We start from the raw sequence: 21,378 nt of genomic DNA, 5'->3' as shown, positions 1-21,378 counted from the left end.
ATTAAAAATTCTAACATTAGTTATTAATTTAATATTTCTGCCTTAATGACCTTGATTATGTGCTCTGGAGCCTCCCCACCACCACCACCAAAAAAAGAAAGATGAAAGGGACTTTAACTCTTCTCTTAACTTGTTGCCCTTTTATGGTGGTGCTCTGTAATGTGAAATGACTAAATTCTAGGCATTAGAAAAGAGATTAACTGATCTATAATCAGTCATTAAGTAATTGAGAGTTTGGTAACTGTTTGCTGACCTAAGTAGTTATAATTTTTTTTTCTTCTTAAGGTGATTGTAAATGGGATTGTTTTCTCAATTCCCCTGTCTGCTAGCTCATTAGTATATAGAATGCAACAGGTTTTTATTGGTTTTGTACCCTGCAACTTCACTAAATTCATTTATTACTACTAATAGTTTTTTGGTGGATTCTTTAGGGTTTTCTAGATATAAAATCATGTCACCTGCAAACTTATTCCTTTCTAAATTGGATGGCTTTTTTCCCTCTTTTTTGCCTAATTTCTGTGGCTAGGAGTTCTATGTTATGTTTCAGCTTTTCACCTTTGATAATGATGTTAGCTAGGGACTTGTCATATATAACCTTTATTATGTTGAGGTATATTCCTTCTATATCCACTTTGTGGAGAGTTTTTATTATAAATGGATGATTGGTCTTGTCAGCTGCTTTTTCTGCACCTGTTGAGATGATCATATTTTTATCCTTCATTTTGTTAATGTATGTATCACATTGATTGATTTGCAGATGTTGAACCATCCTTGCATCCCATGGACAAATCCCACTTGATCACGGTATATGATCCTTTTAATGTATTGTTGCATTTGGTTTGCTGGTATTTGGTTGAGGATTTTTGCATCTTTGTACATCAGAGATACCAACCTATTTCTTACTTTGTGTGGTCTTTATCTGATTTTGGCATCTGGGTGATGTTGGTCTTGTAAAATGAGTTAGAAAGTATTCCCTCCTCTTGAATTGTTCAGTATAGTTTGAAAACGATAGGTATTAAATCTATAGATGTTTGGTAGAATTTATTTGTGACACTGCCTGGTCCTGGCCATTTGTTTTTTAGAGGCTTTTTGATTACTGCTTCAGACTGTACCTAACAATCAATTCAAATCTCTTCATGATTCAGTCTTGGAAGGTTGTACTAGTCCAAGAATTTGAACATTTCTTCTAGGTTGTCCTGTTTGTTGGTATATAGCTGGTTTTTAAAATATTCTTATAATCCTTTGTATTCCTCTGGTGCCCTTTGTTATTTTCTTTTTGTTTCTGATTGTATTTATCAGAGCCTTCTCTCTCAGTCTAGCTAAAGATTTGTCTGTTGTGTTTATCTTTTTAAGAACCAGCTTTTAGTTCCACTGGTCTTTTCTGTTGTCATTTTAGTCTCATCCATTGGTGGCTCAGAGCTTAAAGCGTCTGCCTCCAATGTGGAAGACCTGGGTTCGCTCCCTGGGTCAGGAAGATCCCCTGGAGAAGGAAATGGTAGCCCACTCCAGTATTCTTGCTTGGAGAATCCATGGACGGAGAAGCCTGGTAGGCTATAGTCCATGGGGTCGCAAAGAGTTGGACATGACTAAGCGAATTCACTATCACTTTCATTTATTTCCACTCTGATCTTTATTATTTATTTCTTTCCTTCTACTGACTTTGGGGTTTGTTCTTCTTCTTAGATTATTTTTGGCTGTGCCCCGTGATTTGTGGGATCTTAGTTCCCTGACTAGGCATCCAACGTGGGGCCCTGGCAGTGAAAGCACAGAGTCCTGACCGTTGGACCACCAGGGAACTCCCTGTTCTTTTTCTGGTTCCTTTATGTGTAAGGTTAAGTTGTTTATTTCAGATTTTGTTTCTGGAAGTAGGCCTGTATTTCTCTAACTTCCCTCTTAGTACTGTTTTTGCAGCATCCCATAGATTTTGAAATGTCATATTTTTGTTTGTCTTCAGGTAATTTTTTGTTTCTCTTTTGATTTCTTCATTAAACCAGTGTTTCAGTAGCATATTATTCATTAGCCACATATTTGTGATTTTTTTCAGCTTTCTTATAGTTGATTTCCAGTTCCATACCACTGTGATTAGAAAAGATAACAATATGATTTCAGTCTTCTTTTATTTATTTTTATTTACTTATTGAGCATTGTTTTCTGTCTCAACATATGGTGCATCCTTGAGAAAGTTCCATGTATACTTGAGAAGAATGTGTATTCTAATGCATTTGGATGGAATGTTCTATATAAATTTATCAAATTCTGATCTTAGGTTTCATTTAAGGTTGCTTTCCTCTCTGTCTGGATGGTCTATCCATTGATGTAAATGGGGTATTAAAAAGTCTCTTACTGTGTTAGTCAGTTTCTCTCTTTAGATCTGATACTTTTTAATATATTTTGGTGTTTCTATATTAGGTGCATATAAATGTGTCTTCTTGATGAATATTATTTATCAGTAATAAATGATAAATATTTATCATTATTTGCTATCCATTTTTGTCCTTTACTGCCTTCTTGGTTTGAAGTCTGTTTTGTCTGATAAGGGTAGGGCTGTACCCGCTTTCTTTTGGCAGCAGTTTTCTTGGAGTATCATATTCTTTTCCTTCACATGTAGTCTGCGTTTGTCCTTGGAACTGAGGTGAGTCTTCTGGAGACAGCAAGTCATTGGGTGTTGTTTTATGTGGGAGTTTTGCTTTTCTTTTTTATTATTATTATTTTTATACAATTTTTATTTTCCATTTAGTTACTACAGAATATTGACTGTATTCCTCATGTTGTACAATACATCCTTGAGCCTATCTTATACCTAGTCATCCCAGATGCTCTTTGTTTTATAGAGTATTCTCTGTTTAGTAATTTCATTTCTGAGGTTGAACTGCCTGAGTTTCCTTTTAGCTCACTGAGTTTCTTTATGACAGCTATTTTGCATTATCTTAATCAGTTAGATTGCAGTATTTGTAGCTTTAAGTTTGGGTTCTGGGGGAGTGTAATTTTTTTGTGTGTGTGGGGAGGATACATGTTACTGTGGTGCTTCATGATGCTTGGTGAGTTGTTCCCCTTGCCAACATATTTGAAGTACTGAACACCTTTCTGCTTGATTCTGACAATTCAACTGGTCAGAAAATAGAGGCCTCTTGATTTCCGGTAGGTGGTGATATATTAATAGCACAAGTCTTTGGTTCCTCTTACCTGAACTGCCTCTATTATATGCGAGTTTGCACTTTCCACACTCCACTGCCTCTGTCAGAGGTGTGGCCTTGTGACCTCGTTATTGCTTTTTGGGCCTTGGGGTCATTGGTGCTTCGCTGCCGCCACTGTTGCTGGTGTCTTACGACCTGGTGCGTTGGGATGGTGGGCTCTTCCCTCTTGTCTGGAATCCCCTGGGTTGCAGGCTCTGCCACTGCTGGTAGTGGTCATTTGACTTTCTAAGGTTTGTGGGCTCCACTGGCGTGGGAAGGTGGGGCAGGGGGCCAGAGTTGTGGGTTCCTCAGTGGCCAGAGGGATGAGGTCTGAAGCCCCTTTGCCACTCAGTTACCTGTCATGACAGGCGCTGCTGCTTCTGGGAAGCTGGCATTGTGTGCACTTGCCCCCACTGCTGCTAGGTTTTCTGAGGCTGCAGACTTAGCTTGCCAGAGCAGAATGCCAAGACTGGAGGCTGTACTTGTGCTTTTCCTTCAGTTTCGCCTCCGCTGTGTGTTCTAGTCCATCCACCTTTAGATGTACAGGTGTGTGGGAATCTCCATTGTTAGGCAGAGGTACCTTTGTTGCATTGTTGATGTTTTACTGCTTGTAAATTGAAGGGACAAGATAAAGATAGCTTTCCACTGTGCCACTTTGCAGATGTCACTCGCTTTTACCCATTTTTGTATTTAGTTTCTTTTTCTTGTTGATCTGTCTTCACTATTCTTTTTTTTTTTTTCTTGGCTGCACCATGCCACTTGTGGGATCTTAGTTCCCTGACCAGGGATGGAACCCAGGCCCTAGGCACTGAGAATACAGAGTCCCAACTACTAGGCAGGAAATTCCTGTCTTGAATATTCTTGATATTAATTCCTTGAAGAGAAATGACCAGTTTTGATGTTATCATGCATTAGTTTTCCACCTTATGATTTGTGCATTTGAAATCTTCTTTTTAAACAAGATTCCAAAGATTCCCATCTATAGTACATGAAAATCTTTTCCTAATGTTCTTCTGTTGCCTTTATATTTTCCCTGTGGTATTTAGGTTTTAAATACATCTGTAGTCTACCTTTGTATATGATCATAGAGATCCAGGTTTGTTTTTCTCCATATAATGAGCCAGTTTTACATCCTTCCTTCATTACTATTATATATAGTATCACCTTTATCATATATCAAGTTCCTATATATACACCTCACTCTGGTTCTGTGTTCTGTCAGTACTGTATTATTTTTATTACTATATTTATGTTATGTCTGGTTGGTAGGGTAAGTTCCCCTTTGGAAATTTCTTATAGTTTTTTGGTTATGCATATAAAACTTTAGAGTAACTTTGAGTCCTCCCCCACAGAAAAAGTCCACCTTAAGTTTTCATGGGATTCAAATAGATTTGTAGCTTAATTCTGGGGAAATGGACATCTTTAGTATTATTCCCCTATGAGCATGGTATGTATCTCCCTGTTTTAGATCTTCTTTTAATAGAGTTGTAAATTATTCTCCATAAATTTTGTACTTTTTTGTTAATTGAGTTTCTTAAGCTTTTGTGGTATCTTATTTCATATTTTCTAATTGAATATAAACCAGCATTATTAATCTTCTTCCCCAGTATGTCATTATGGAAAATTTCCTACTTAGGGCCAAGTTTAATTCAAGATTTTTTTTTTTTTACAGTACACCCAAATATCTGCCCCTATATTCTTCAGTTACTTTACATTGTTGTTTTATCACCTGTCTATTCTTCCATCCATCCATCAGTCCATCTTATATTTTTATTTGTTTAAAATAAGATGTAGATGGGTGGGGGGTGGAATTCCCTGGCAGTCCAGTGGTTAGGGCTCAGTGCTTTGCAGGAGACACAGATTCAGCCCTGGTCAGGGAACTAAAATCCTGCATGCTTCGCAGTATGGCCTATTAGTAATAATAATATGTAGTAATATTATATTAATAATAATAAAAATACCTTTCCCCCAAAGACTTGAGCGTTCATATCATTAACTAGAGTTCAGTATTTATTTACAGTTTTTTTTTTCATTTAAGGTAAATTTGATTTCTGCAAATCAAGATACAGAACATTATTATGACTTCATAAAGCACTGTTTATGTCCCTTGCAAGGCAAAGCTCTCACCCCATCCCCACCCAGAAGGAGAAAGAGAGAAGATGAAAATAAATTACTGAATTAATAGAGGGGAGAGAGAATGACTAAAGACAAAAATGGAGATTCTTAAGCGGGGGGGAAGGGTATTTTAAATAGTTACAAGTTAATACATGTTAAAATGCTATTCTTTATTTTTTTTAATTAAGAAAATTAATGAAATATTTTGCTTTCCAACTTCCTTCATAGCTTTCTTTAGTGTCTCTCAAAAACTGAAGGGATTTTGTATTGAACTATAGTGACTTCCTCTGGATCTTTTCATTTGAAAAGTTTCAGACAAGAGAAGAAGAGAGAATGAGAGCAAGAGTGTGTGTATGTGAGTGTTTGAAATAGTCAGTGTTTCTATGGATTTGTATAATTTATTAGTGACTATTTTACTATACAGTGATTATAAATATGATGACATTTGGAGGATTCTAGGATTTTTATAGACTTTTTTATACTTTCTTTTTTTTTGGACGGGTCCCTATTTAGCTTTTTCTTGAAACCAAGTACCTCTGGTGACAGTTTACAAAGTGGCAGCATTCCATTGGCAAGTGAACCTTTGGAGCACAAACCCATATCCAGTTCAGCAGAACCTGACCTGATCAACTTTACGGATTTGCCAAAACATAACCAGACCATTACTGAAGAAACAAGCTCTGCAGTTGAATCAAGGTACCATAGAATTCAGAGAACTCTTTATAAAAAATTGGGTGCCCCTGTAAAAATTTCATCTTTAAATACAACCTGGATGACATAGACATAAGTTCTGGCATGTTTAAGAATGTAACTTTAAAGGCTACCCACTCCCATATTCTGGCCTAGAGAATTCCCTATACAGTCCATGGGATCGCAAAGAGTTAGACACAACTGAGCGATTTTCACAGTGTTTAAATATCTAATGAATGAATCTGATGATAAACCATTTTTAATACTGTTTAATGTTTTACAGTGGTCTTTTCCAGAAATGAACTTCCCAACAATAAAAATTATTTTCCCTTTCAGTGTAGTCATTGCCAGTTTCCAGATACATACTCTCTTTACAGAGAAGTATACCTTTAACTCTTAAATATTGATTCAAACATTTATTGAGAGCCTACTGTATGCTCAGCATTATGCTAAACACTAAAAATAAAAAAGTAAATAAAATCTGACCTCTGTTCTTAGGTGGGTCATGGCCTGAAAGTGAAAGTCACTCAGTCCTGTCCGATTCTTTGCAGCCCCATAACTACACAGTCCATGGAATTCTCCAGGCCAGAATACTGGAGTGGGTAGCCTTTCCCTTCTTCAGGGGATCTTCCTAACCCCGGGATCAAACCTAGGTTTTCTGCATTGCAGGCAGATTCTTTACCAGCTGAGCCACAAGGGAAACCCGGGTCATGGCCTAGTAGAGATTAAATACTTGACAGTGAATCTGCATTACTTATTTGGATGCAGTATACATACTTCCAGGTGATTTTGTTTAATAAAGGTGAAATGTTTGAATAGAGCACGTGAATGGGCACTTAGTCTTTTAAAAATTATACCATAATACTTACCATATACCCTCTTCTACCCTCATCAGATCATCCACTTCATCCTGTTTTTCTGACTGATTTTACAAAAATACCTGAAGAAAAGTTAATTCCTATAAGGCAGTACTGACTCTTCTCAGATATATTCAGTACATTCAAAATTTATTATAGAAAATACTCTAACTCTACAGATTTAGATTGTTTAAACTAATCTAACCACAGCATTTCTTCTTCATTTTTTTAAGTGATGAAATAATGAAAGCCAGCGGAGATGTCCAAACTATGAAAATTTCACCTGTGCCTAACAGTTTATCAAAACGAAATGTGTCTTTGACTAGAAGTCACAGTGTTGGAGGTCCCTTGCAAAATATGGACTTTTCCCAGCGACCGTTTCATGGCATTTCCACAGTTAGTCTTCCAAACAGTCTGCAGGAAGTTGTGGTATGTACAACATTATAATTATACTGTGTGTTCCTGTAAGTATATATTAAAATAGCGTCTTCTTCTGTAATAGGTTTTTTTAATCACATGAAAAGTGATACATTTTCATAAGCAGGCTAAGAACTTTCAGATTTCAAAAATGTATACAAATAAACAGAAGAGCATAATGAGTCCTTTTGTGGCACCATCCAGCTTCAGTAATTTTCAACTTACATTTTTCTGTCATGTATACCCTCATTCAATTCTTTTGTAGATCCATTTGAAGCAAATTTCAAACATATATTCCATTTGTCAATATTTCAGTATTTATCTCTAAGAGATAAAGACTCTTAAAAACGTAATGCTGTTGGTTCAGTCGTTAAGATTCCACACTCCCAATGCAAGGGGTGCAGGTCGGTCCCTGGTCAGGTAATTACTATCTCACTCGCCACACAGTGCGGCCAAAAGTCAAACAAACAAAAAAGTGCCATTATCAGACCCAGGAAATAACAAATGATGGATCAGGGTCATTCAGTCTTCGTTCGAATTTCTAGTGATTTCAAAAATGTCACCTATGTGTGCTTTGCAGTTTGAGGAATCAGGATCAAATAATGCTTTGTGATTGGTGATCTGCTTTCTGGTCTTTTTAAGTCTATAGACTCTTTTTTCCCCTTGTAATTTATTTGTTGAATACAACCCTGTAAGTTGGTAATTGCAGCTCGAAGCTTGATCAGATTCAGGTTTTTTGTTCTGTTTTGTTCATTTGTGTATTTTTACAAGGCAGCTTCATCAGTAGTGGTATGTCTCGAGGGACGTGAACTATCTCTGTGGGCTTAGCAGCTGTTAACCCCTTAATGCCTAGATAAGTTATCCATTTGGAGCTATAATATGACAATACTCTAATTCTGTCATCTTCTTTATTATATGAAATATATTTATAAAGAGAAACTTATGCTATGGCTTTTGTCTGATTTTTTTCCAAAAATGCAGTTTATGTTGGAAAAGCAAGATAGATGTTTGATTTTAATTTTTCCTTTTATTTATCAAACTTCACACTGACAAGTTGGGTTCCTAGCATTCTCCAAGGTGATCCATTATCTGGGGGCATAGGGTTTCATTATGACCTCATGGGTTTAAACATTTATGTTTACATCCACTGCTGTTGTTACCCTTATTGATGCGTATTTTATTCCTTCTTTGGTCAGCTAGAAGCCTCTGCCTGTTGGTGCCTTATTCCTTTTGACACAACTCTATTAGCTTTTATGGGTCTTTCCTGATCACTCAGTTGGTAAAGAATCCGCCTGCAATGCAGGAGACCCCGATTTGGGGTTGGGAAGACCAACTGGAGAAGGGATAGGCTACCCACTCCAGTAATCTTGGGCTTCCCTGGTTGCTCAGCTGGTAAAGAATGTGCCTGCCATGCAGGAGATCTGGGTTTGATCCCTGGGTTGAGAAGATCCCCTGGAGAAGGGAAAGGCTACTCACTCCAGTATTCTGGCCTGGAGAATTCCATGAACTAGTCCATGGGGTTGCAAAGAGTCAGACACGACTGAGTAACTTTCACCTTTGTATAAGTTCTTTTAAAGTTTCCTTGCTTTCTTGTATTACAAGATGTTTGATGCTCAAGTGTTACATATTTCCTTCTTCAGACCTCGAATCAGCCATTTCTTTAAGAAACATTCCTTTTAGAGAAAAACAGTATTTGGAGATCTCAATCTGGGCACCATGGGTACTTGTTAATATTGGTCATAAACACTTTATTCTAATTGTGTACAACTTACAAAGTCTAGGTTGGGTTTCTTTTTCCATTATTTTCATTATTTCATTTGATTTCTAAAATTGCTCTTTAGTTTTTATTGCAGTCAAATGTATAAACAAGTTAGATATATTTTAAAGACTCATCAAGAAATATTAACACAAAAAATGGCCTCCTCTGTTTAGAGTTTTACGTGGAAGATAAAGTCAGATTTTTTTGGTATCATTATGAAACATCAGAAACGCAAATATTTCTTGTAAAAAGTTGAAAAGGAAAAATCAGTCATACATAGGGCATTGCTCTTAATGTGATAAGAGAAACTCATGTTTAAAATAGGGCCTAGTATATGGATTAATAATTTTTGTTCATAATCATTTAACTTAAGGGTATTTATGATTAAGTACTTTTTCTTCTTTTATGTTTTCTTCAGGGTGTTATACTACATGTAGTAATGGCCCTGAAATAAGTTTGAAAGGACAGAAAAGTGTGTTCTCATTGAGACATACTCTGAAACATACATAATAAAATTGATCATATTTACTTCTTTTTATATTTCTGTTTTTAAGGATCCTTTAGGAAAAAGACCCAACCCTCCCCCTGTTTCTGTGCCTTACTTGAGTCCTCTAGTGCTTCGCAAAGAACTTGAATCTTTGCTAGAAAATGAAGGCGATCAGGTGATTCACACGTCCTCATTCATCAATCAACATCCAATCATTTTCTGGAACCTCGTTTGGTATTTCAGGCGTTTGGATCTTCCTAGTAACTTGCCAGGACTTATCCTCACTTCTGAACATTGTAATGGAGGCGTACAGGTAGGGAACCAACTTCTGTACTTAAACTACATTCATGTTGGTTAGGATGAGGCTTCACTTCAGGTATTAGGAAGTATACAATAGTAGTGTTAAGTCATAGGTTATTTCTCTCTCACTTAAAAATTTAGATAGGTGGTCCAGGGATGGTATAATGCTAGGGACTTGAGAGCCTTCTATCTTTTTTGCTTGTAGTGTGGCCTCCAAGTTTTACACCTGGTCTAGGATAGCTGTACTCTACTTCCAAGCTACCACATCCATATTCCAGCCAGCAGAAAGAAGAAAAATGGATGGAGAATATATTCTTTCTTTAGGGATAGTTCCTAGATTTACATATAATCTTTTTATATGTATTTGTTTGGCCTAAATTTAGTTATATGATCATTTCTAGTGGCAGGAGTAGCTAGAAAAGTGGTTTTTATTCTGAAATATAATATTCCTAGCTGTGAGGGATGTTTGGGGGAGAATGGATACATGTATATGTATGGTTGAGTCGCTTTGCTGTCCACCTGAAACTGTCACAACATTGTTAATCAACTACACTCCAATAGAAATAAAAAAAACTTTTTTGAAAAGATATTCCCAGCTGAAATTCTCACTTTATTTTAAAGGATTTGTATTTGCCATATTTTTCAGATATATTTAAAAACTAGTGAAGTTATTTTGCTAGGTCACATACTGAATAAGTGATGAGGGGCTAAGACCACAGTCTGGCTCTCTGACTCTGCTTGAGCTGGCATCCTTGACTCCCAGGGAGACAGTAAACTTATGATACTGAATATTGAGAGATACCCCCCCACCCCAAACATACATCAGAGGCACAATAAACTTTGAGAGTCTTGTAAACTGTTTTGACTGATTTATGTACTAGTCAGTACAATGAGATGGAGAAGGAAATGGCAACCCACTCCAGTATTCTTGCTTGAGAATCCCAGGGACGGAGGAGCCTGGTGGGCTGCCATCTATGGGGTTGCACAGAGTCGGACACAACTGAAGTGACTTAGCAGTAGCAGCAGCAGTACAATGAGATAGTAGTAACTGTAGTACTTTCTCGTATCTTAAAATTTGCTGTGATGAAGGTTAATCACATTCACGTGACTGCTGTGCCAGTTACCAAGTTGTCACTCAGTCCTTGAAATTCAGAGTGAGAATCATGCACCTCAGAAAATAATAACATTTGTACTTAGATACAAGTAAAAATTAAAATTTTTCTTCAGAGTTTTAGGTCTAGAATTTTATTTTTTTTTACAAACCCTAATGTCGAGGGCTGACTTTCAGTAGATCACAGCGAGGGAGCTGCTCTGCTGTGTACTAAATCTCGACTCAGAAGCAAGTCATCTGTGAGTGGTTTAGCACCAGATTCCCCAGGAATGTGCAGTGCGTGACGGGCAAGGGGGCGGCTGCCTTTCCGGCTGCGCCCTGTGTCCCAGGAGGAAGGGCTCTCAACTATGCCGTGCTCCAGGTCTAGAATTTTGAAAAGGACTCACCTGTTTTATATAATCAAGCTTTGCTAGGTCCACTGGTAATTACTATTATGCTTAGTTATTACTGTGCTTAGGGTACTAATACTGTCTATTGATCTTTTTTAGCTTCCCCTGTCATCTCTGTCCCAGGATAGCAAACTTGTTTATATTCAGCTGTTATGGGATAATATCAACCTTCATCAGGAACCAGGAGAACCTCTGTATGTCGCATGGAGAAATTTTAGTAAGTAAAATAAAGACGTAAAAGACTGAAACTGGAAACAACCAAATATCCATCCACAGGTGACTACATAAGCAAATTACTGTACAGTCCATCCACACAGTAAAATACTGTTTCAGTTTAGTTCAGTTCAGTTGCTCAGTCGTATCCGACTCTCTGCGACCCCGTGAATCGCAGCACGCCAGGCTTCCCTGTCCATCACCAACTCCCGGAGTTCACTCAGACTCAAGTCCATCGAGTCAGGGATGCCATCCAGCCATCTCATCCTCTGTCGTCCCGTTCTCCTCCTGCCCCCAATCCTTCCCAGCATCAGAGTCTTTTCCAGTGAGTCAACTCTTCGTGTGAGGTGGCCAAAGTACTGGAGTTTCAGCTTTAGCATCATTCCTTCCAAAGAAATCCCAGGGCTGATCTCCTTGCAGTCCAAGGGACTCTCAAGAGTCTCCTCCAACACCACAGTTCAGAAGCATCAATTCTTCAGCACTCAGCCTTCTTCACAGTCCAACTCTCACATCCATACATGACCACAGGAAAAACCATAGCCTTGACTAGACGGACCTTTGTTGGCAGAGTAATGTCTCTGCTTTTAAATATGCTATCTAGGTTGGACATAACTTTGCTTCTTTAGTAGTAAATAAAAATGTATGCCTGAGGGAAAAATAGAATTGAGGAGATGAGATTAATTATTTTGCTTTGTTTTTAAATCTTTCATTCACTTTTAGTATCTCCTCAGGCTTTTTTCCATTTTATTTCAAATTTATTTGTTGTATCAACCTGTTAATCAGATGTCCTGTTGAGCTGAAGAGTGGCTTTTTTGTGTGATTCTTACAGTCTGTCTATCAAATATTAATTTGGTGAGGTATTTGGAGAGTAAATTCTGTACAGCAGATGTGTTTGTGTAGATGATAATTTCAATTATATTGATATAAGCGTCAAAGATTTTGGCTTTATTTGCAGTTTTTTATATATAGAACATATTTTTACAAGGGGTTTAAAAGGTTATCCAGTATTCAGAAGCCTTGTGAGTCCGTAAGAAACCACAGACAATCCAATAGGTCAGTGAGTAAATGGTATCAGTAGGCAGTTCGTGGAAGAAACATTAAACTGCTGCTCTGTAGATATACAGTGTACAAAGCTGTCAGTACCACGATGCTTCCCAAAAGATTATAATAATGAAGAACTTAATACCTAACGAGAGAGTTGTGATAAACCCACATTATGAAATGTTGGCAAACAAGAAAAGGAAGGAGTTATTTCTATATAGGTTCCTGAAAGGATGGATGCCCATTATATTAAGTGGAAAAAGGCAAGTTGTAGAACAGTATATGATCTTTTTTGCAGGAATTAAAAAAACCAAAATGCTTTATTAATATTTACTTGTTTGGCTGTGCTGGGTCTTCGTTGCTGCCCGGGCTTCTCTCTGGTTGTGGTGCGTGGTGGGCCGCTCCCGTTGTGGTGAGGGCTTGTCATTCAGTGGCTTCCCTTTTTGCGGAGCACAGGCGCAAGGGCGTGCGGCTTCTGGAGTTGTGGCTCCCAGGCTGTAGAGCCAGGCTCAGTAGTTGTGGCACATGGGCTTAATTGCTCTGCAGCATGTGGGATCCTCCCGGATCAGGGATTGAACCCACGTCTCCTGCATTGGCAGGCAGATTCTTCACCACTGAGCCACCAGGGAAGCCCCTGTATGTTTTTAATGTATGCATAGAAAAAGGTCTAAAAAACTATATATATCCCAAGCTGTTAGCAGTACCTGCTCAGAAGAGAAAAGGGATTGTATTTTTTCCTACAGTCTTTTACTACTTAACATTTTACTTAAGCTAGAAGAGAAGAATCTGACATTTTCCCTTGAAATATGTCAATCACAAAATTATGACTAAATGTATCTATTTTTGTCTTTTTGTTGTTTTTCCAGTTATGATATTTGAACACTTTTTAAGCAGGAGCAGAATAACCTTGAAATTTATGCTAGAAAAAAATAGAATTATAACCACAATTTCTTTAGTTGTTTCCCCTCATATCTTGAAATAGATAAGTGTTTTAAAATGTTCTATAATTTGTGGTAGGAACAAAATTTAGAATTCCCAAGAATAGCTTTGTTTCTTTACTTGGTTTCTTTAAGTGAAGAACTGGCACATAAATAAGATTATAAGACATAATAGAATTGAGTAGTGACTTTTGGAAAAGCAGTATGGGGAGCTGCACAGTCCCAATTCCCAGCAAAACAACATAATTGGTGAAAGTTATTAAAGACAAATGTATCTGTGTATGTCTATGACTATAGAGGAAAATGAAGAAACATTTATTTAAGAAAATATATATTAAATTGCAGTGAAACAGTGATTTCTGTAGCACTTGGGCTACAACTTGCTGCTCCCCACCAGCCCCCAGTCAAGGGGCTATAGCATCTCCCTGGGAAAGACAGGTTGTCAGCAGTTCTCATGCTCCCAACTCTACCAGCTCTATAGCACAGAGGTTCAGTTCCAGGACATGAGGAGGCTCACTTCCTCCACTCATCCCCCATTCATTGCCTGTTTCAGCAACCTTTGAATACTGGAGCTCTGATTGTTCTCACAGCATCTTGCTCATAAGGGAGAGGTTTTATGCCATTTGAGGCAAGCTAAAGAATTGGAGGCAACTGCATCCCTCCAGTGCCCCACTCACAAAGTAGGGGAATCATTCTAAGAGAAGGCCACAGTTCCCAGCCCCGGCTCCAGAGCAGTGGCCGAGAGACAGGCCATAAGAACAGAGAGCTCAGAAGTTCTCCCCAAAGGAAATGATCTTATTTGGGACAGACTGGAGAAGTTCAAACCTAAAAGCACTCTTGGAAAAAGTGGAGATTTTGGTGAGAGGGCCAGTATTACCCTGATACAAAACCCAAAGACATCATAGGAAACAAAAATGAAAAATCCGTGTCACTTATGAATATAGACATAAGGATCCTCAGCAAAATACTGTAAACCAAATCCAGCAATTTATAAAGGGGACTGTACGTCATGACCAGTGCTCTTACCCCAGACATGCTGTGTTGATTTGAAAATCACTTACAATAATACACCGTATCAATCAGAATAAAGGACAAAATCCACATGATATCTGAATGGGCACAACTGAAGCATTTCACAAAATCTGTTGTCCTTTGTTAAAAACACTCAACAAGCTAGGAATAGAAAGAAACCTCCTCAGCCTGATTATGAATATCTGAAAACCTACAACTGGTCTCATACTTAGTGAAGAAGGACTAAATACTTTCCCTCTAAGCACAGGAACAAGACAAAGATGTCTGTTTTCATTATTTCTTTTCAACATTGTACTGGAGGTTCTTGTTAGAGCAGTTAGATGGGAAAATAAAAGGCATCTAAATGAGAAACAAAAAACTATCCCTATTTGCAGGTTCTGTGATCTTATATATGGAAAATCTTAAATTAGAAAATCCTAAGGAACACACACACACACACGCACACACAGAAAAAGACAAATGGATAAGTTCAGCAGAGTTACAGGATATAACATAAATATATATAAATCAACTGTATTTCTATATACTTTGACTTAATAATCCAAAAATTAAGAAAATAACTCCATTTATAATAGCATTAAAAATAAAATACTTAGGGATAAATTCAATAAGTTAAGAAAGTAAAAACACCTAAATAAATAGAAATCCCATGTTCATGGACTAGAAAAGTTAATATTGTTAAGATGGCAGTACTCCCAAATTGATCTATAGATTCAGTACAATCTATATCAAAATTCCAGGTGGCTTTTAATAGAAATTGGCAAGCCTATCCTAAAATTTATATGGGTTTTCAAGGGACCTAGAATAGTCAAAATAAGTCATAGGACTCATTTCTTGATTTGAAAACTTACTGCAAAGCTACAGTAATCAAAGTGGAAAACTGGCATAGGGTAGATATATAGGTCAATGGAATAAAGTTCAGTTTCCAGAAATACACCCACACATGTATAGTTAATTGCCTTTCAACAAGAGTGCCAAGGACCATTCAGTGGGGAATGGATAGTCAACAACTGGAACAACATGCAGAAAAGATAAAGTTGGATTTTTTCCTCACATCATACATAAAAATGAACTCAAAATGGGACATATACCTAAATGTAGGAGCTAAAACTATAAAACTCTTTAAAGAAAACATTGGAGTATATATTTTCATGACCTTTTATAGGACCAGGCCTTCTTAATACAACCCCAAGAGGTGACAAAAGAAAAAGTAGACTTAAAAACATCTGTGCTGAAAAATCAACCATTAAAAAGTGAAATGTCAGCCCACAGAGTTGGGGGAGATATTTGCAAAGTATCTTAAGGATTTGTATTCAGAATATATAAAGAAGTCTCAAAACTCATCACAAAGAAGATAACTCACCTAAAAACTGGGCAGAAGATCTGTCTTAATTAGTTTGGGCTGCTGTTACAAAATAGCACAAACTGAGTAGCTTACTAAAAAGTGTACTTACTATTACTTTATTAGCTTATGAAATTTTTTATTTCTCACAGTTCTGGAGGCTTGAAGTCCAACGCCAGGTTGCTGGCATGGTCAGTGAGGGCCCTCTTCTAGATGGCAGGCTTATTATGCCCTCAGGCAGTACAAGGGATGAGGGATCTCACCGGTGCACCCATTTTAAGGGGCGCTAAACTAATCCATTCATGAGGACTTTGCCCTCATGATCTTAACCACCCACTGATGGTCTCACCTCCCAATACCATTTAGTAAGCATTCCTTTTCACCATATGAATTTTGGGGTGACACAGACATTTAGATCCTAGCAGGATCCTGAATTGACAGATCTCTAAAAAAGACATGTAAATGGCCAGAAATGGAAGGATGCTCGTTATCACTAAACATCAAGGATGTGTAAGTCAAAACCACAAAGAGATACCACTTCATACTCACTATATTGGCTTTAACCAAAAGGGCAGATACTAAGTTGTGGTGAGGATATAGAGAAATTGGAACCCCAGGTCATTGCTAATTGGGATAAAAAACAGTTCTGTTGCTTTGGTGTAAATAGTTTCACAGTTCCTCAAAATAGTAAACATTTAACCGTATGACACAGCAGTTGCACTCTTAGGTATACACCCAAGAGAAAGAAAGGCACACATCCACATTAAAACTTACACACTGTTTTCAGCAATATTTTTCTTAATATCCAATTAATGGAAGCAGTCTAAATGTTCATATTAACTGATAAGTGGATACAGTATGGTATATCCATACAATGGAATATTCAGTTCAGTTCAGTCGCTCAGTCATGTCCGACTTTTTGTGGCCCCGTGAATCGCAGCACGCCAGGCCTCCCTGTCCATCACCAACTCCCGGAGTTCACTCAGACTCACGTCCATCGAGTCAGTGATGCCATCCAGCCATCTCATCCTCTATCGTCCCCTTCTCGTCCTGCCCCCAATCCCTCCCAGCATCAGAGTCTTTTCCAATGAGTCAACTCTTCGCATGAGGTGGCCAAAGCACTGGAGTTTCAGCTTTAGCATCATTCCTTCCAAAGAAATCCCAGGGCTGATCTCCTTCAGAATGGACTGGTTAGATCTCCTTGCAGTCCAAGGGACTCTCAAGAGTCTTCTCCAACACCACAGTTCAAAAGCATCAATTCTTTGGCGCTCAGCTTTTCCAGCTCTCACATCCATACATGACCACAGGAAAAACCATACCCTTGACTAGACGGACCTTTGTTGACAAAGTAATATGTCTGCTTTTTAATATGCTATCTAGGCTGGTCATAACTTTTCTTCCAAGGAGTGTCTTTTAATTTCATGGCTGCAGTCACCATCTGCAGTAATTTTGGAGCCCAAAAAAATAAAGTCTGACACTGTTCCCAATGTTTCCCCATCTATTTGCCATGAAGTGATGGGATCAGATGCCATGATCTTCGTTTTCTGAAGAATGGTGAGCTTTAAGCCAACTTTTTCACTCTCCTCTTTCATCTTCATCAAGAGGCTTTTTAGTTCCTCTTCACTTTCTGCCATAAGGGTGGTATCATCTGCATATCTGAGGTTATTGATATTTCTCCCGGCAATCTTGATTCCAGCTTGTGCTTCTTCCAGCCCAGCATTTCTCATGATGTACTCTGCATATAAGTTAAATAAGCAGGGTGACAATACACAGCCTTGACATACTCCTTTTCCTATTTGGAACCAGTCTGTTGTTCCACATCCAGTTCTAACTGTTGCTTCCTGACCTGCATACAGATTTCTCAAGAGGCAGGTCAGGTGGTCTGGTATTCCCATCTCTTTCAGAATTTTCCAGTTTATTGTGATCCACACAGTCAAAGGCTTTGGCATAGTCAATAAAGCAGAAACAGATGTTTTTCTGGAACTCTCTTGCTTTTTCTGTGATCCAGCAGATGTTGGCAATTTGGTCTCTGGTTCCTCTGCCTTTTCTAAAACCAGCTATGTGGCAATGAAAAGTAGTGAATGCTGATATATTACAAAATGAATTAATTTTAAAATATTACAGAAGAAGTCAGACACTAGAGTATGATTGCATTTATATGAAACAATCAGAATAGGCAAATCTGTAGAGACAAAATTAGATTAGTGGTTGCCTAGGGCTGGAGGGAGTGGGAAGAGAAGAGAAGTAACTGCTAATAGCTAGATCTCTTTTGAAAGTGATAAAAATGTTCTAAAATTGGTGATGGTTGCACAACTCCATGAATTAAGGAGCAGTGGTGAAGTTGCATATTATCTTTGAGTTGAATGCCCGAAAATCATAGCATACAATGAAAATCAAATCTGTTCAGCAGTAGAAAAACTAGGATTAAAACCCATAGAGGGCTTCCCTTGGTGGCTCACTGGTAGAGAATCTGCCTGCCAATGCAGGAGACACAGGTTCAGTCCTTGGTCTGGGAAGATACCACATGCCACGGAACAGCGCAGCCTATGTGCCACAAATACTGAGCCTGTGCTCTCAAGCCCGGGAACAAAAACTACGGAGCCCGTGTGCTGCAACTGCTGAAGCCCGCGCACTCAAGAGCCTGTGCTCCATGACAAGAGAAGCCCGTGCACCTTAACTACGGAGTAGCCCATCCTCACTGCAACTGGAAGAAAGCCCAAGCAGCAGCAGAGACCCAGTACAGCCAAAAATAAACAGTTTTTAAAAAACGTAAACCCATAGCAGCCAGCATTTCCTCTTGTAACAGAGAACTTTGCTTTTCTTTGGTTCAACACAAAGGAAATATTACTAGTTACCTTTATTAAGGGGCTGGGTTGTATGCAAATTAAATAGCTTGCTTTATGACAGATGCTCAAAAGGAGGTTGACTGGGCAACTTTTGGATACACAGTTCCATCTCAGCTGATGTGGGTATAATAAAACTGTATGGCTGCTGGGGTTACCTCCAGTATTAAAGTTTAATACTGGAGCTTTTTCTGGGCCAAGCTTACATTGTTGATTTGGTGTATTTTTAATGTTAACTGTGATCCAGTTCAAATATGCCACTGAAGCACTTTTTATTTTTTTTTATTTTTAAACTTTACAATATTGTATTAGTTTTGCCAAACATCGAAATGAATCTGCCACAGGTATACCCGTGCTCCCCATCCTGACCCCTTCTCCCTCCTCCCTCCCCATACCCTCCCTCTGGGTCATCCCAGTGCACCAGCCCTAAGCATCCAGTATCGTGCATCGAACCTGGACTGGCGACTCGTTTCATACATGATATTATACATGTTTCAATGCCATTCTCCCAAATCTCCCCACCCTCTCCCTCTCCCACAGAGTCCATAAGACTGATCTATACATCAGTGTCTCTTTTGCTGTCTTATACACAGGGTTATTGTTACCATCTTTCTAAATTCCATATATATGCGTTAGTATACTGTATTGGTGTTTTTCTTTCTGGCTGGCTTCACTCTGTATAATAGGTTCCAGTTTCATCCACCTCATTAGAACTGATTCAAATGTATTCTTTTTAATGGCTGAGTAATACTCCATTGTGTATATGTACCACAGCTTTCTTATCCATTCATCTGCTGATGGGCATCTAGGTTGCTTCCATGTCCTGGCTATTATAAACAGTGCTGCAATGAACATTGGGGTACATGTGTCTCTTTCCCTTCTGGTTTCCTTGGTGTGTATGCCCAGCAGTGGGATTGCTGGATCATAAGGCAGTTCTATTTCCAGTTTAAGGAATCTCCACACTGTTCTCCATAGTGGCTGTACTAGTTTGCATTCCCACCAACAGTGTAAGAGGGTTCCCTTTTCTCCACACCCTCTCCAGCATTTATTGCTTGTAGACTTTTGGATCGCAGCCATTCTGACTGGCGTGAAATGGTATCTCATAGTGGTTTTGATTTGCATTTCTCTGATGAGTGATGTTGAGCATCTTTTCATGTGTTTGTTAGCCATCTGTATGTCTTCTTTGGAGAAATGTCTATTTAGTTCTTTGGCCCATTTTTTGATTGGGTCATTTATTTTTCTGGAGTTGAGCTGTAGGAGTTGCTTGTATATTTTTGAGATTAGTTGTTTGTCAATTGCTTCATTTGCTATTATTTTCTCCCATTCTGAAGGCTGTCTTTTCACCTTGCTGATAGTTTCCTTTGTTGTGCAGAAGCTTTTAAGTTTAATTAGGTCCCATTTGTTTATTTTTGCTTTTATTTCCAATATTCTGGGAGGTGGGTCATAGAGGATCCTGCTGTGATGTATGTTGGAGAGTGTTTTGCCTATGTTCTCCTCTAGGAGTTTTATAGTTTCTGGTCTTATGTTGAGATCTTTAATCCATTTTGAGTTTATTTTTGTGTATGGTGTTAGAAAGTGTTCTAGTTTCATTATTTTATAATACATGAAATTGGTGTAAGTATTTTTTCTTAGTAATTCAGGAATTACTCTTGTATCAGTTAGGATTACACTCTACTGTATTTAGTAGAAAATGACAGAATCTTCAACAGGTAAAGATTATTCTCTCACATGAAGAATTTATGTAGACACTCCAGGACTGGTACGCAACTCCTCTGTCATCAGGGGCCTACTCCTTATGCTTTGTCTGCTTTTCCATCTGTAAAGATCCATGGTCATAGGATGGCTGCTGGAGTACAAGCTATCGCATCCCAGCCTCAAGCACAAAGCCCTTAAGTTCACGAAAAGGAAAAAGGGACAGGCCTCTCCTATCTGAAGAAAGCAAGAAAAATATTCTTAAATACATTGAATAAGTGTATTCTTTATTATTGTGTTCATATCATTAGATTCTGAAAAGAAATCGTCTCTCCTGTCAGAGGAACAACAAGCAACAAGCACTTTAGTAGAAATCATCAGGCAGAGTATTCAACATAATGATGTTCTTAAACCCATCAACCTACTTGCACAACAAATGAAGGGAGATGTGAAAAGACAAAGGTAATAATTCAGTATTTTTTAGTTGATGTCACTGGAAATAATTTCATGATTTTTTAAAAAAATTACTTTCAAAACTATCTGCAGTTGTAAAAGAAACACATAACTCATTGTGGAACATCTGATTCTTTTTTAAAGTGCTGCCCAAGTGTATACATTCATACTTCAGCACAAACATAATAAAAATGTCTGAGGAATAGATTAAATTTTAGTAGGTGATGCATTCATGTCTAAAATATATTCAGTCTTTGGGAAACACTACTTCTATTCACTGGAAGCCTATAAATATGTTTAATATCAATGTTAAACATATCTACTGCTTGTTCAGGCCATGTCACAGTTTATCTTGTGGGATGTAAAAAAATATATGAGTAGAAACAACTTAAGAAAATGATGGAAGCAATGAATCACAAAGGATATGGAGCTATCCTGATCCTCTATTTATTATCTGCTAACTTATTTGGATCAGTACTCAACCCAGTCTCAGCCTAAGTGAATTTTGTGGTAAGCTTCAGCAAAG

The 21,378-nt window shown here is 38.0% G+C and overlaps 1 protein-coding gene across 4 annotated transcripts in view; it reads left to right on the top strand.

Moving 5' to 3' along the window:
• Positions 1 to 21,378, top strand: part of DENND4C (DENN domain containing 4C) — a 117,521-nt gene that overhangs the window by 93,330 nt on the left and 2,813 nt on the right. For 3 of the 4 annotated variants that reach the window (XM_061425200.1, XM_061425199.1, XM_061425201.1), the window contains 5 exons: positions 5,802 to 5,984; positions 7,069 to 7,264; positions 9,566 to 9,811; positions 11,398 to 11,515; positions 20,711 to 20,861. In XM_061425200.1, coding sequence (XP_061281184.1) covers positions 5,802 to 5,984; positions 7,069 to 7,264; positions 9,566 to 9,811; positions 11,398 to 11,515; positions 20,711 to 20,861 — 894 coding nt within the window. Of the gene's footprint in view, positions 1 to 757; positions 805 to 5,801; positions 5,985 to 7,068; positions 7,265 to 9,565; positions 9,812 to 11,397; positions 11,516 to 20,710; positions 20,862 to 21,378 lie in introns of those variants that run through there. The other variant, XM_061425202.1, reaches the window with a different exon arrangement.

The sequence above is a fragment of the Bos javanicus genome, chromosome 8 (genome assembly GCF_032452875.1).
Source record: "Bos javanicus breed banteng chromosome 8, ARS-OSU_banteng_1.0, whole genome shotgun sequence".
In the NCBI taxonomy this organism is placed as follows: Eukaryota; Metazoa; Chordata; class Mammalia; order Artiodactyla; family Bovidae; genus Bos; species Bos javanicus.
This window is presented reverse-complemented; position numbering and strand designations above follow the sequence as displayed.